The 17,040-nt window shown below is 33.4% G+C and overlaps 1 protein-coding gene across 4 annotated transcripts; it reads left to right on the forward strand.

Moving 5' to 3' along the window:
- The first annotated feature begins 3,242 nt into the window (after positions 1 to 3,242).
- Positions 3,243 to 16,944, forward strand: pkp1b (plakophilin 1b). Of its 4 annotated transcripts, none has more exons than XM_067373773.1 (13): positions 3,243 to 3,499; positions 4,878 to 4,990; positions 6,803 to 7,239; positions 7,312 to 7,453; positions 8,254 to 8,458; positions 8,554 to 8,722; positions 10,466 to 10,583; positions 11,687 to 11,863; positions 12,003 to 12,173; positions 12,778 to 12,931; positions 13,428 to 13,623; positions 13,885 to 13,969; positions 16,409 to 16,944. In XM_067373773.1, exons 1-13 carry the CDS (start codon positions 3,316 to 3,318, stop codon positions 16,481 to 16,483), a joined length of 2,226 nt encoding a protein of 741 aa, XP_067229874.1. In that variant the 5' UTR covers positions 3,243 to 3,315; the 3' UTR covers positions 16,484 to 16,944. The 4 variants fall into 4 exon arrangements, with proteins under 4 accessions (XP_067229874.1, XP_067229876.1, XP_067229873.1 ...); XM_067373775.1 differs by having other exon boundaries at positions 4,893 to 4,990; positions 16,409 to 16,943; XM_067373772.1 differs by having other exon boundaries at positions 12,000 to 12,173; positions 16,409 to 16,942.
- The last annotated feature ends 96 nt before the right edge of the window (positions 16,945 to 17,040 follow it).

Below are 17,040 nucleotides of genomic sequence, written 5' to 3' on the forward strand. Positions count from 1 at the left end.
GCTTTTGAAGTTTGCATTTATTGTGATCGTGTACGGTTATATTCATAATAAGGCCATTTTGGGATACCAGGAACAATCTCATATCTTCAGCTATTTTACAGTTTGGGGAAAGTCAAGGTGAGAAAGATAAAAGCATACAATGCGTTGTCATGATGTTGTCATTTAGATTTTGTTTTGTCAAACCACTCCAGAACTGTGTCTGTGAAGTCATTTTCCTTTTGTTTAATATGTCAACAACTTCATTTATCTCTAATATAACAGTTTTGTTACACAAGTCTACCTTTTATAAAAAGAATAAACAATGCACATACATTTTTCAGCAAGCTTGTGGTGTTTTATGTTGGTTTTAATGTCATCTACTTGCCACAAGGGTGCAGTGTTGGTTATAAGAATAAGAAAGTTAAGAAAAAGTTAAGTTGGCAAGTTGAGAAATGTTTAATATAGCTGTTTTTGTAGCTATTATTACCCAAAAATACACTATACTTACAGATACTACATTTAGTAGATATTGGGACTAGTTCTTTTATTTAAAAATTGATATCTTTCTCAGAGTTCACATCCATGAAAATGCTAAAATAGACATATTATATAAGTAATAACAGCAAAATAATGTTTTTAATTGTTGTTTATTATGTTTGTTTATTCTGACTTAAGTACAAGAAGAGAAAGTGACTTCTCCTCCTTTTTTGTTCTAGAACACTCATTGTCTGAAAGTATACGCTGTCATTTGCAGTTGACGTGTTCTAACATTAATGATGACACATTTGTCGAGTGAGACCTGCCCATGCAGATGACTACTGTTCAGTTTTGTCATGGGTGTGGTCTGCACGGTCTGCACATGTGTTACTAATGCCTGACATCTGAATGGCTGATGAGTCTTTATCTTAGTCATGCAGATCTTCTCAGAAGTGGTGTTACTGGTCTCATGGCTGCAGTCTTTTGTTTATAGGAAAATAATGTCTCAAATGAATAGATTTGAACAAAAATAACAAAAAAAATTAAAAAATTTGAACCAACCGTTGGGTTTAACCATGTTTGACCCAAACATTGGTTGAAACAACCCAGCATTTTTTAGAGTAATGAGACATCCTTTGGAGTTTCTCAGATATGCAATCCTAGAATCTTTTCTGTTCTTTACATATTCTTGCAACAACTTGATTTGCAACTGTTCCCCTGGTAAATGTTTTTATGTTCAGGTATAAAGACCTATTTATGCTGTGTGTGGATGTATATTTTATATATATATATATATATATATATATATATATATATATATAAGTATACACTACCACTCAAAAGTTTAGGATCGGTAATATTTTTAATGTTTTTAAAAGAAGTTTCGTCTGCTCACCAAGGCTGCATTTACCTAATTAAAAATACAGTAAAAAACAGTAATATTGTGAAATATTATTACAATTTAAAATTACTGTTTTCTATTTGAAAATATTTTGTAATTTATTCTTGTGTTGGCAAAGCTGAATTTTCAGCATTGTTAATCCAGTCTTCAGTGTCACATGATCCTTCAGAAATCATTCTAATATATCAATTTGCTGCTCAAGAAACATTTATTTTTTACAATTTTACAAAATATTTGTATACAATATTTTTTTTTTCGGGATTCTTTGATGAATAGAAAGTTCAAAAGAACAGTGTTTATTTGAAATCTAATCTTTTGTAACATTATAAATGTCTTTACTATCACTTTTGATTGATTTAATGCATCCTTGCTGAATAAAAGTATTAATTTCTTTAAAAAAAAATAAAAATAAAAATTCTTACTGACCCCAAACTTTTGAACGGTAGTGTATAATGCTACAGAAGCTTTGCATTTCAGATAAATGCTGTTCTTTTGAACTTTCTATTCATCAAAGAATCCTGAAAAGTACACAACTGTTTTCAACATTGATAATAATAACAAATATTTCTTGAGGAACTAATCATCATATCAGAATGATTTCTGAAGGATCATGTGACACTGAAGACTGGAGTAATGATGCTGAAAATTCAGCTTTGCATCACAGGAATAAATTACTTTGTCAAATATATTTAAATAGTACACAGTTATTTTAAATTGTAATAATTTTTCACAATATTACTGTTTTTACTCTATTTTTAATTAAATAAATGAAGCCTTGGTAAGCAGACAAAACATTACAAATCTTACCGACCCCAAACATTTGAGCGGTAGTGTATATTTAAGGTCTGTGAATGCACAATAGGACATTGAAGGCACTGTCATTGGGGCAAAATGGAGTTATGAACAAAATCAGGTCTTAGATCTATCTGTGACAGATGGGTCAGGCTTCAGTACAGAGAAAAATGTGAGACATTTTCACATTATGAAATAAATGTTTTTCTTCAAAACACGTTGGCCACAATTATTGGCACCCCTAGAATTTTTTATGAGTAAAATATCTGAAATATATATCCATTCATCCCCACACTTTCAATTCTGTTCCTTCAATGAAAGGTTAGATTTTTACTCATTTTATGAATTAAAGATCAAAAGGATAAACAATGCAGATTTATTTTTATAGTCATCTTTGATCATATTTATTAAGGGTGCCAATAATTCTGACCACAACTATATATATCTATATATATATATATATATATATATATATAGCCTTTTTTAATATATATATATATATATATATATATATATATATATATATATATATATATATATATATATATATATATATATATATATATATTGATGTTAACTTATTTTATTATTTTAAAAAAATGCTCAATGCAATATTCTTGGCTACTGTATATCATTTTGCAGCACCAGTCGTTCTGTTATTATTGACATAGGGACTATATTTTCTGGCGAATGGGTGTCACTTAATTAATTTGCATATAAAAATGCTTTTAATTGGAAATTGTGTCTGATATTTTTATGTGGTATTTAAATGTAATTATGTAGTGTAATAAAAGCAAAAACAATTAGAAAAGCAATAAGAAACTGCTCTGTTTTTGTGAATAAGTACACCCTGCAACGCCCTTTACACAATATAGCTAACATTAAAAATCAAACACTTCTAAAGCATTATCCTTATTAAAAGTGACACTTTGTTCTATCATTAATGAGCTTTCTTCGTGTAATCAAGAGTGAGAGGAGCAGAACAGGTGTTGAATGAGGTTTTGTTCACTCGCTGGGCGTCATATGGGCGTGAATGAGGGCAGGTCCAGGTGAGTCTCTCTGTGAGTCAAGCCCTGAATCAAACACACAGCAGCCAGACGGAGCAGATAGTTGGAGCTTTACGAATTGGACCTCACCTGTCTCTGGAGGAGAGACAAAAAGCCAAAATGATGCCCGAACCTTTAAAATCAGCTCTGTCATTAGGAGATGTGGAGGACACGTCTCTCGCGCTCCCATCCGACCGCGAGCTGAGATCCGCGCAGCAGCGAGTTCTGGAGCAGGTTCACACCATCAAGAGGAGCAAGTCCAAATACAGCAGCAAAAGTGTGTCCGGAGTCGCTTCCCCCACCAGTGAGTACATTTCGACATTACATTTAATACCAGACGGCTTTAATACGGACTCAACCTTTTTTAATTGATATTGTTTTAAAGATTCCATTTGCTAAAAAGTTTCCTGTAATATTTTATGGTAGTTTTTACATCAACACTCACAAAAAACATGGTAGCGCCATTGTATTTTTAAAAGAAATGTGTTTTTTTTTTGTTTTGTTTTAGACATGGTACCGTTGTAATATCGTGGTTTTCCATTTCTAAAACTTCTGAAGTAATATTTTCGAGTGTTTAAGACAGTCAATGTAGTGAAATATGCCCTATTTTTGTGTTTTACCCTCTAGTTAAAGAATTTGTACTAAATTTAAGTTTAAAATCAGGTCTCTTGAATGATTTTTGTCCCTGGCCTGGAGAACATTATGCAAACTAAATCAAAATAGTCCTTTGATTTCTATTATAAGCTCTATTATTAATGGATTCATATGGTAACACATTAGTTTAGGGTCCATTTCTTACTATCAAAATGCATATTACTAGGATATTGGCTGTTTATTAATACTTATAAAGCACATATTAATGCTTTACTCTGCATGTGAAGACTTCAGATGCAAAAGCCTCTAAGTGCCGTCTGAAATTTTCTTCTAAAATAAGCATTTTTATTAAGCTTGTATGTTTATGTTCAGTTATTTCACTTTAATGGCAATGAAAAGGACCTATTAATAGCCATTAAAGTGGAATTACTCAATCTAAACAGTTCAGTTCAGTTTTATGTCCTATATGAATCTCAAATCCAATACCTAAACTTAACAACTATCTTACTATTAATAAGCAGTAATTAGAAGTTTATTGAGGAAATAGTCATATATATATATATATATATATATATATATATATATATATATATATATATATATATATCTTTCATCAGAATTGGCCTAAAACCAAAATGCAATACCTGTTTTTGTCTTAGGACAACTCTGATTAACTTTTGTTGATCCACTTCAAATGTTGACTACTATATATATATATATATATATATATATATATATATATATATATATATATATATATATGCATACTTGATAGTCCAACACCGTACAACTGAAAATGTGCAATTTTCTGTCTTTTTCTTAAAAAATCTCTTTCATTGTAATCCAGTGTTTCATTCAGGCATATTAAATTATATTATATTTAGAAATACTTTTTGCAGTAAAACCAGTGAAGACTGTGATCTCTCACATTGTTATAGAGAGTAAAGCTCTGTAAAATATGTAACTTTCTATAATACCTTAGTTTTAGGTTTTATATTTATATTTTAATACTGCAAATATTCAAAACGTCCCTCAATATATATTTTATTTTTGTTAAGAATGATCGGACCTTGTTAACCTAAAAACAGTTTCTTCAATCGCAGGCCCCGAAAGTGACAGTGTGTTTTACGACTTCAAGTTTTCTCCCAGCACGTCTCTCAGCGGACCCTCGTTCAGCAGAGGAGGAACCATGACAAATGGGGTAAAATCATCAAATGTTTATTGATCGGTCATTTATGTGTCCTGTATGCATTCTGCAATCTTTGTATTTTATTGATGCAGAACTTCAAGCGTGTATAAATTGTTCTGCATGTAATTTTCCCACAGTTGGTAAAACACAAGTTTCTTTAGTCACCTGGTTGAACACTTGTCTTTGAGTCATCTATTCAAGAAAACAATAGAAACTTGTGTAATATCAAACGGTCTTTAGTTTGTAACTAATATCCTGGTTACGCTTATATTTTCCTGAATTTGAAATGCTATTCTTACAAAAATAGTTACAAAGACATGAGAATGGAACAAACAATCCATCAGTCTGTCTCAAACACATTCACTTCACTGTTATATTTGCATTTCTAGAGTCATGCAAGAAAAGAACAGAAAAAAGGCTAAATGAAACCACTCCTCTCCTTCACTTTCTATGACTCATCCCAGTGTTGTATTACCAAACAGCCTTCTGGGTATTCTGCCACGACTTCTTTACATTTGGGTGTTTCTGCAGGAATCTTAATGCCATCAGGGTTTTAAAAAGCTTGTTTGGCTTTAATGGAGCATGTAATCCAGCTGTGTTGTGCCACCTAATTTTTTTATGTTGTTTTTATGTGCATAAAACCCTGTTTTGACATCCTGCAAAAGTCAAGTCACCTTTATTTCTATAGCACTTAATGCAATACAGATTGTTTTGAAGCAGCTTTACTGTAATGAGCAGGAAAGTAATGATCAGTGATGCAAACAGAGTTTAATTCTGCTGTAAAGCAGCTCTAAAAAGACAAAAGTGTCATTGTTCGGCTGAAGTCAGTTCAGTGTTGACTCAGTTTGGTTCAGTAACCATGTGAAGTTCATCAATTATGAAATGAGTTCAATCCAGCTGTGAAGCAGCTCAGTTCTCATCCGATAGTGTCAGTGCAGTCAAATATTGTTGAATAATATTGTTGAATATTAAGTGGACAAGGCAAAGGTTACAGTGGCAGAAGATGTAAAACGGTGTTGTGTTTTGAATTATGCATGGACATACTCATATGCAAATTTTTCTTAAACGGCACACTGTTGCTTCATAGAAGTAGAACAAATTTGGTTGCATTTTAATTCATAGTAACACTTTCAGCCAAAGCTCTTGTTCAGACAAATCTGTGGCATGGATTAAATTAAAATGTTGGTTTCAGAGTCGTTTCCAGTGTATAATTATAGGATTAAGACTAAAGTACAATTGCAGTCTGCATAGCGATAGTTCAAATGCTCTATTTTGCATTTAATTATGTTTGCATGTAGTTTCTTTGCATTCTTTTTTTTTTGCATTTAAATTTTTAATTATAAATTATGATATCACCTTGATAATTTGAGTGAAGAATTGGCTTTAGGACATATAGTAAAGTATACTTAAGCATGCACCGTTTGATAGCATGAGTTAAAATGCTCTATTTTGAGCATAACATTTAAATTGTCATGTTTTTTGCATTTAATTTCTTTGCATATTTTTTTTTTCATTATTTATTTTTTTGCATTTAAATTTTAATGAGAAATTAAATCACCCTGACAATGTGAGTGAATAACTTACTTAAACCATTGTTTCTATGTATAATTATAAGATTTGGACTAAAGTATACTTTTAAGCATGCAGTCTGATACCACTACTTCAAATGCTTTTGCATTAAATTATAAATTAAAATTAGCATTTTTTTTTTTTTTGCATGCATTAAAAATTTTTTTTGCATTTAAATTTTTAATGAGAAATAATGATATCATCTTGACAATGTGAGTGAAGAACTGACTTTACACCCATTGTTTCTATGTCCAGAATATGCAAAGGCAAAACACTGTTCGCAAGTCCACCAACTCCCGCAGCTCCAGCGGTCAACGTGTGACCAGTAGCTCCAACAGGTTAGATCGGTCCATGTACTCCCCTACCGGCACCTTCTCTGCCCAGCAGCGGGCCAATAACCAACTGTACAGCTTTAAAGCCACCCGCAGCGCTCCAGACCTGGGCTTCCAAACCACCGCGAACGGCAGCGCCGGCACTACTCAACGCAGCCAAAGCGGCCGACAGACCTTTCGGATGGAGAAGACCTACAGTCAGCCTAACCAGCCTCTCGGTAACGGCACTCTCGGCAGAATGACTAACAGCAATCAGGTCGGCACTTTTCGGACAGTCAACAGACGCCCGTCTTCCCTGCAGTCCAATGGAGAGTCCCGGTTGTCTATGATCAGGACTGGACAAGCCAAGGATATTTCTGGGTGAGTTTTGTAGTGTTTTGATGATGATGTGGTGATTTATGACTGGTCTCACACTCATTGGTGTGTCGGCAGGATGAACGCAGAGAAGCTTATGGCCGATATGACGATGCGAGAGGCGGTCGACTATCTGTTCAGCCCGGAAGAAAACTACCAGCAGTATGGCGCTGCTTACATCCAGCACAGCACCTTCACCGATGACAAGGCCAAGCAAGAGGTCTGGATCATAAAGTACCATGGTTTTAACATGTTTTTTAAATGTATACAATAGAAATAATATGATTTCAGGACAATTAACATGTTATTACCATGGTGTTCCTTTAAATAGAGTACCTTGAATTATATACCATACTGAATGAATGATCTCATAACATAGAGTATTTTTATAATACCATGGTAAAATATCTATGAAATGACAAAAAAGTACCATGGTATTATAAAAACACCAAAAGGTATCATAGAAATACCATGTTTTTAGACATGCACCATCGAAATAATGCTTTTTGGACATTTACCATGATTTTAATATTGTTTTACTTTAAACATATTAGAGTACCATATCAGTACCATAGTATTTTAATCATATACCATAGTACTGAATGGAAAAAAAACAAAGTACCATCTGATAACATCATGGTAGTTTCCATGTCAATACCGTAGTATTGAAATATTTGTTCTGAATGAATGTACAATCATATTACTGTCTGATGGTATTACCATCCATAGTATATTTTTATGATAATACCATGGTAAACTTCTTTGTAAGTGTGGTAACATGGTTGATTAGTAGCTACTTAAACATGTTTCAGTTAATGGCCAAGGCAACATTTCTAATTTTAGGGTTTTTTTTAAGTTTAAGTTTATCATTGAATATTTTATTTTATTTCAGCTTTATATGAAAGGTCCAAAAATGATTTTTAATAGTTTTAGGCTCAGCTTGACAGCACTGCATCTGATACCATCACTGTACTATGGTATTTTAGCATGTGTTTGACCTTCTGGTTTTTTGTGTCACAGGTGATGACCCTGAAGGGCATTCCTCCGCTGGTCAGCCTGTTGAGCAGCCCCAGCCTTCAGGTCCAGGAGACGGTGGCTGCTGCCCTGCGAAACGTGGTCTTCAAAAACCAGGCCAATAAAGAGGAAGTGCAGCGCTGCGGAGGAATCACACAGGCTGTGCAGCTGCTCAGCAATACAAACTCTGAGACACAGAAACACCTGACAGGTACACACACACACACACACAGAATGTGTTACACACAGAGACAAGATTATGTCCGCACTCTATTTAAAACATTCACGTTTTTTTCTGTGTTGTAGGTCTCCTGTGGAACCTCTCCTCTGCGGACAACCTTAAGCCCGATCTGCTCCGCACCGCTCTGCCAGCACTCACCGAGAAAGTCATAGAGCCGTTTTCAACCAGCACAGACGACAACGCCAACACAAGCCTGGCACCAGAGGTCTTCTACAATGCCACGGCATGCCTACGGTAACATCACACGTACTGGATTCTGTTCTGACTGTTGTTTGTGCTGTAAACGTCAGTACTGGCTCCACTCATAATAGTGCTATTGTTGTTGGAGCCAGTGTCTGACGCTCCTTATTTTATCTGGGTTTATATTGACCTTGCCACACCTACAGACTACCTAGTGTTTGATTCCTGTTGGAAACAAAACTGTAAATCACTTTGTAGATTAGGCAAGCTCTAAACTGATCGCCTGGCTTTATGTAGCTTTCGGTTGCATGTTTTTTTTTTTGGTCAGTCCATTATGAGTCCATTTGAAGATGATAAAGTTTGCCAGGTTACTGATATTAAGGCAGGACACTACAGGCAAAAGCATTGTTTTGTCATGCACTACTTGAATATACCATAACATGTCTACTTTCAGAATGATGGAGACAAAACATCCAAAATACACATTAGTTTATTTTAGTAGACTTTATCTACATCTGTAGATTTCAATTACAATACATTATTAATTTTCTGATTTATAGTGATAAAAAAATACTTATATAATAAAAAAACTTTTATCTCTAATATGTACGGAAGAGGATTAGGGCCAAGCAATAATAAAAAATAAAACAAATTCGTTAAATTATGAGAAAAATGTCGTTAAATTTGGAGAAAAAAGTCTAAATAAAATGTTAAATTACGAATTTGTTCTCATAATTTAATGACTTTATTCTCAACATTTTATCTCAACTTTTTTCTCGAAATTTAACGACATTTATCTCATAATTTAACAAATTTGTTCTCGTAATTTAACAACTTTTTTCTCGTAATTTAATGACTTTATTATCAACATTTTATCTCGACTTTTTTCTCGAAATTTAACAAGTTTTTTCTCGTAATTTAACAAGTTTATTCTCAACATTTTACCTCGACTTTTTTCTTGAAATTTATCAACTTTAATCTCGAGATGGTTTTATTTTTTTATCATTGCTTGGCCCTAATCCTCTTCTGTAAATATGTCAACAAAATGAAAAAGTAATTTTGAACCCGACTTTCTCCAATGTTTAGCTTTCTCCTCTGAAAATGTATGCAAACTGGTACATATTGGAGTATATAATGCCTCATTTGCATATTTAAGCATATGTAATATCATGCGCCTGATTTATATGACATTTTATTCCTAAAAACAAGGTAAAAATTGTATTTTCTGATTTATGGAGTGATAAAAATATATCCAAAAACCTTTAAATTTAATGTGAACAAAATGAAAAAATAATTTTGAACCTGACTTCATCCAATGTTCAGCTTTCTCTAATGTAAATGTATGCAAATTAGCACATATTTCATTAGATAATGCTTCATTTGCATATTTAAGCATATGTAATTCAATACGTTTGTCTTAATGTACTTTGATTAATTAGCCGATGAAGTATGGTCTGTATAACCACTGTATAACCTTAAACAGAACATAAACCAAAACAGACTGCTATTGGCCACTTCACACATCAATCATAAGTCTCTTCCTGTGTAAGTGGGTGATTCTTGGCTAGAATGAGCTGCAGTGTGGATCAGCTGCACAATATTGACATACCGTGTATTTGCATTGCATGACCGCGCCATAAAGGTGGCGGTGAAGTAATTGGACGAGTAGCCACTATTTTTTATAGGCTCATATTATTAAAATAGCATATAATTCAGTTCCATCTTTAGATTGTTTGTTGCTTTTGTGAAGTCCAGTGCTAAAAACACAATGTGACTGTTTCTTCTGTTTGTCGACAGCAACCTAAGCGCCTCCAAACTGGCAAACCGACAAGCCATGCGCAACTGCAAAGGCCTTATCGACTCGCTCATGCGCTACACGGAGAACTGCGTTAACGCAGGGACACCAGATAACCAGGTAAACGTTTGTTGATTTATATGATTTACATCATGGAAAACCTGGAAATATCAGGGAATTTTGTTTTACAGGCTTTTGGAAATTACAAGCCCGATCTGTGAGCAAAGTGATCAATTAATTGCACAAGCTTCCTGGTGTTTTGCAACATGTGATTAAAACTGGAAAAGTCATTGGTCAAAAAGCGTGGTAACTGTTTTCTCTGTAAAGACTTTTAAGATGGCATGAGTTATTTTGTCTTAGTAAACATCTTCCTTGTCTGGGTGGGGAATGTTGGTGTGGCATTGATGATTTAATGGTGTTTTTATTACGTTATTATGCAGAGGTATCGAATCGTTAAATCTCCCTGAAGGAAAGCATGTATGAACACAAGGTGTTTCCAACAGATAAAATCATGCAGTCCAACTCTATTGTTGTGGCGAGAAAAAACTCTGCATTACTCATTCTTAATTTACAGGCAGATTTGATCAGAATCTCGCAAGCATGTTTCAACATCTACTTTCTGTTTTAGTGGCTTTATAAATAATTAGTGCATGTCAGTTTTCTAAACACACATTGTCACAGTCACTTAACAAGTCTTTTCATGAAACGTTTATGTAATAGCATGCCAGCTATGTAAAGATTTTAGGTCAAAATTTAAATATAAAATTATATATTTATATAAATAAATAATTATTTATTTATGAATACACTTGACATAAATGTAAATTGTGTTATTAGCAGAACAATAAGAAGTTAAACTGAATTCAATTTGAGAATATTGTAGCATTTGTCAGGTTCCCATTTGCCTTGATATATTTATTTTAGGTGCTGTGACTGGTCGATATTTCTTTTAAATATTTGCACAATTTTAATATCCTTTTATTTTTTTTGCTGTTTACTTAAATAGTCCTAAAATAGTTACTTAATATGATGCCTCAAAAATAGCATGCATAACAATTATACAATAAAATTATTAAAATTGTTAAGAAAAATTGGATGGATTAAGTATGTATTATATGGATTGCAGCGTGTCACTGCTATGTCATAGTGAGCTATCCCTTTATGTGTTTTTTAATTATGAAAATGATGCTATAATATTCTTTATTGTGTTCTTGTTTTTGCAGTCTTTGGAGAACTGCGTGTGTATTCTGCACAACCTCACCTACCAGCTGGAGACCGAGATGCCATCTCTCTTCACTAAAATAAACGCACTGGCCAGTTACGCTCGCAACCGCTCCAGTGCATCAGACGCAGGTCCGATTGGCTGCTTCAGCACCCAGAGCCAAAAACTGCAGCAGGAGGTTTGTAACTTCACACCTCATTACAGGTTTATATACCATGGTATTTAAATGTTGTGGTAAATGTGCAAAAAACATGGCATTATGGATGTTAGTTTTTATTAAGTGGCATCTTCAATAGGCTTGTGTTGTTGTGTAGCAGAGCGGCTTTGACTATCCTGTGATGGAGGACAACAATCCTAAAGGTGCCGGCTGGCTCTTCCACTCTAAAGCCCTGCAGATGTACCTCAATCTGCTGAGCTCCAGTGAAAGAGACGCCACACTTGAGGCCAGCTGTGGAGCGCTGCAGAACCTCACGGCCAATGACGGCATTGTAAGACTATGACTAATCTGTCTGTTTTAGTGTGCACCTGTTCATGGGTTGGATTCAGATAAAAAGGGATTTTATTATATTTTATTTTAATGCACCTGTTAATGGGTTGGACCCAAAGTAAATCAGGGAATGTATTTTATTTTATTATGACAATTATTGTGATTAAATATTTTTTATATTAAGGACAATTAAATGTAATTTAATTTATTTTTTGCATGCTGCTGTTCATGGGTTGGACCGGTTAGACTCAAAGAAAATCAAGTATCTTATTTTAATGTGATATAGTTAAAAGATTTTAATTTAATTTAATTTAATTTAATTTAATTTAATTTAATTTAATTTAATTTAATTTAATTTAATTTAATTTAATTTAATTTAATTTAATTTAATTTAATTTAATTTAATTTAATTTAATTTGCACCTGTTAATGGGTTAGACCCAAAGTAAATCAGGTATTTTATTTTATTATGACCATTATAATGATTAAATAAAAAGTTTTTTGCATTTTGCATATTTTATATATATATAATATATATAATTTTTTTTTTTTTATAATTTTTTTTTATTTCAAATAAATTAATTTGCCCCATGTCTTATTTTTTAGGTATCAAATGTGTTGAGTCACACAGTTGTTCAGAAGCTTAACGGTCTTAAGTACATCAGTCCATTGTTGCAGTCATCCAATCCTGCGCTACAGAACAGCGCAGTCGCTCTCCTCGGGAATCTGTCCAGATCTGCACGTACAAACAAAGTCATGGGTAAGCTAATATGTGCCGTCATTCAAGACAGCTTGTGATGTTACTGTTTTAAGGAGTTGCATCATGGTTGTAGGTCTGTGAGGTTCTATGTTTTGGTTAGTTGTTATTGCATCACTTCTGATTGCATTGGATTAATGCATTTTGCAAAATTAACTGTTTCTTGTGCCATCCCTGTATGTTTCTAGTAATTACTACAGTAACAAATACTGAGGTTAGATATTATTATAACTTAAAGAACTGATTTCAGTATCTTACGTAAGGGTTTCTTTGAGATTGTGATAGAAATGCCAATGGCAAATTAAACAAAATTATATAATGTTAAAAACGTTTTTTTTACATAAACAAAAACACTTACTTTATCTTATAAAAATGATTAATTTAGTTCTTTGAATTATTTGATACCAAAATATTAAGATTTAGCATGTATGATATTTCTTGAAAGCATTGCTAAAAATGACCATTTGGATCATAAGATTCTGTATTTTTGTTTGTGAAGCCCGTCAGGCTCTACCGCAGCTGGTTGGTTTCCTGAACTCAGGGCTCACGAAGAGCGATTCCTCGCCTGAATACGACAGCACCATGGCAACAGCTCTTCACAGCGCACACGGCCTGATGAAGGCCGATCCTGAGATCGGCAAGAGTCTGCTGAACAACAGCTTGATCAACTCCCTCAACAACATGAGTCTCAATCTGTGAGTGCACACTTCTTAGTGTTCATTTATGTTGGTTAACAAATTCTTGATAAATGAATAAGAATTAAGAAAGAAAAAAAAAAATATTATTTATCACTTTTTTACCATTCACATTGTTCCAAGTAAATTAGAACAAAAAAGAAAAGAAAAAAAAATTAAAAAGAAATTTTAATAATTTATAATTACATTAATATGAGCAATATTTTTATCAATTTTTTTTATGTATTTTTCAAATATGTATCATTTATTGTAATACATCAGGGGTCTGCCAAAGTCCAGCACTGCGGCAGGAGTTCTTCTTCACAGCCTGTGGTCGGAAAAGAACATTCAGAGTTTTCTTAAAAAGGTAAGACTGCAAACATAAGCCATATCTGCCAAATATCTGCTAGAAAATGTTTGTTAATACAAATAAAAATATTTACAATGGTTCTTTGCAGTCGAGAATCAAGGCTTCTTGAGCTGCTTTATGGTTCTTTGGAGACGTAAACAGCTCTTGATGTTTTATTGTAGGCTCTTCAGATTAGTATTTTAGTTTACTGATTCATTAAATCACCTGTACATAGATGGTTTTTATAGAATTATAGAGCTTACAAAGGTTCTCCATTGTCATCAGGCTATAAACACCTCTTTTGTGCCTTTATTTTTAGGTGTGGTTATATAAGGATAGTAATGTAACATGTTGTAGTTGGTGATTTAACATGAACAAAGTCAATGTAATTATCTGAGCGCATGGAATCAGATGCAGTGTTGACAAATTAGCTAATTGTTAGCAACATTTCAGACTACCATAACAACTTTTTTTTTTTTTTTTGAAAAGCACATAGCAACAAATTTAGCTATTTTTTTAAAATTTATTTGGCGACTTTTAGCAACTTTTCAAAAGTGCCTCAATCAATAAAAAGGCACATATTTTCATCTAAATTACACAAAAAGAGAAAGCCCGGAGAGAGCTAAAGAAAGATGCCTAACAGTACATCATATGTGAATTAAGTCGCAATTGTTTAATAGTAATTTATGATACAGCATGTTATTAGCTTGTTCCTATAATTGTTGTTCACTTAGGTACACTGTAAGAAAAAATATGTAGAAGAAAGGAAAAGGTAGCTACTGGTTATTTTCTGCCAGGACATTATATGTTGTAACCCTGTAACCCTAAAACACAAAATGCAAAATACAGGTAAAACACCTTAATATGGATAATTCCTTCATATAAATCCCTATTTTTAACACACTAACTGCCAATATACTGCTTAAAACTATAATTTCTCAGAATGTGTAGTTTTACTAGTTAATAAGAAAATACATAAAATTGATGAATATAACTCTTGAATATGTGCTCAAATGTGCAACTTCAATAATTCAATGTATTTAAAGGTAAAAATATCTGATCATGAAGAATGTTGTTTATATTTTACGAACAAATCTAAATTAACATTTCAAATCATATTCTTCATTTGGATTTAAGAAATCTCGTTGTGTATTTACAATAATGCACTTTTTGCGTCATGGTTACGCAGTGACATCTCAATGTCATTTAGCAACTTTTAGCAACAAATCGACCTGCCTTTAACAACTTCCCCTGACAATTAGTTGGCAACACTGATCAGATGTGTCATTCCTGAGGCTGGTTGTGGGATATCTGTCTGTGTATGATTAGTGTGTAGTTTAGTGTCTGTGTCGGGGCGGTTGAGGATTTGAGGATGGGTGTGGTACAGAGAACTAGACGTGACAAGTGTGAGAGAATGCTTACGGGTGAAAGCCAACCACACCTCACCACACCAGCCATGCAGTCTCAGCGGATAACATCGGCTTTGTTTGTGTGTACAGTGTGGGTGTTTGTGTGTGTGTCCAGATGACCTGAAGAATCTAACCTCACTGGTTTTAAAATACTCAGATAATGTAATGTCAGCTGTAAAGTCTGTATTTATACAAATATATATATAGGTAAATACTGGCATTAGGCCATGTTTGCTTATATTTGTCATGTATTAATCACTTATTTTAATTGTCAATGTGTGAAAAGCTTGTAACAGTATTTAAAATACGAAACCTTCCCTGACTCTAAGAACGCCTGTAGACTGTAGATGTTTTTTTATGTGACGGAATCTGGACGTTTTTGCCGGGAAAATCAAAAGCACGTGATTGTGATGTTTACTCTCCCTCCCGATAGCCTCTCTTCTGTTCACTGACACACGAAATGAGTTTACAATGTTCACGATAATGCCAAAATAGCCATTCTGTACTGTAATGTCGGTGTATCATGAAAAGAAAAGGATTATAGTCTACTATTGTCTCATAAATTGCCAGATCTATATAGTCTATCGTCTCAAATATACTTTATAATCAAACTATCATAACAGTGTAATTTTACTTACCTCATCTGTCGACATGATACTGCTGAATTGTAGAGCTGCTGCAAATATCGCACATCGCTGTTATTTTTGTTTGTTTTGTTATTGAGAGGAAAGCGCAGCACATATTTACATATTTATTTAAATATCGCTGCAAAGGTATTTCCAACTTCTATTAATTCTAAGCGAAGAACAGGAAAAAATTGCACAGATATCAGGGCACTGAATCACATTTAGTCGCTTGGACTTTACGTGTGCACGAGTGCAAAACATGAGCATTAATTTGCTGTCTGCAGTTCACTTAACGGCCACCGGCGTCGCTTAAACAAGGGTTTCTGAATTCTACATAAAGCTGCTTTTAATATTAATTTGTGTTAATGTTTAGTAATCTTCACAGTAAAATAGCTAACCTGGCTTGTGTGTTTATCTTGCAGCAAGGCATGAATAAGAAGTCCTTCGTGAATGACATAACGTCGGCAGCTTTCAAATCTCTTCAGGTGGTTGACTGAGAGGCACTTTACAAAAAAACTGCATTTTAACTGCATTGCATTTTAATTTTGGTTAAGTATTGCAGAAGAAGTGGTAAGAATGAGCTTATATTTCTTTTGGGGCAGTAGATGCTTTTTGTTAAGAACAATGCATGACAAATGCAATGACAAAAATGATTTGTATGTCTCAAGACTAGTATTTTTTGTTGTTGTTGTTGTTGTTCATTTAAGCAGATTTTAAATATTCCATTGTTTGTCTTTAAAATGTTCTAAAATGATTTTGAAAGACATTTTATTAGTGTTACAGGTTGTGCAAGTTCAAGATATTGTATGTTATATATTATATTTTATTTTATACACCAAGTTATATATATATGACAATATAAATATATCCCGGGACGTTTCTTAGGCTCGTTTTAACGTCTGGTCATCATTTAAAAATATTGTGGTTGTTATGTTACGGGTGTGGATAAATTTGTCATGTTTCAGCTCAGTGACTTTATGCAAAGTTTCAATAAAGTTTTCAACAGTAATATGTCTGTGTGTCACACTTTACTGTTAAATATTTATAGCTTTTA

The sequence above is a fragment of the Chanodichthys erythropterus genome, chromosome 21, assembly GCF_024489055.1.
Source record: "Chanodichthys erythropterus isolate Z2021 chromosome 21, ASM2448905v1, whole genome shotgun sequence".
Classification (NCBI taxonomy): Eukaryota; Metazoa; Chordata; class Actinopteri; order Cypriniformes; family Xenocyprididae; genus Chanodichthys; species Chanodichthys erythropterus.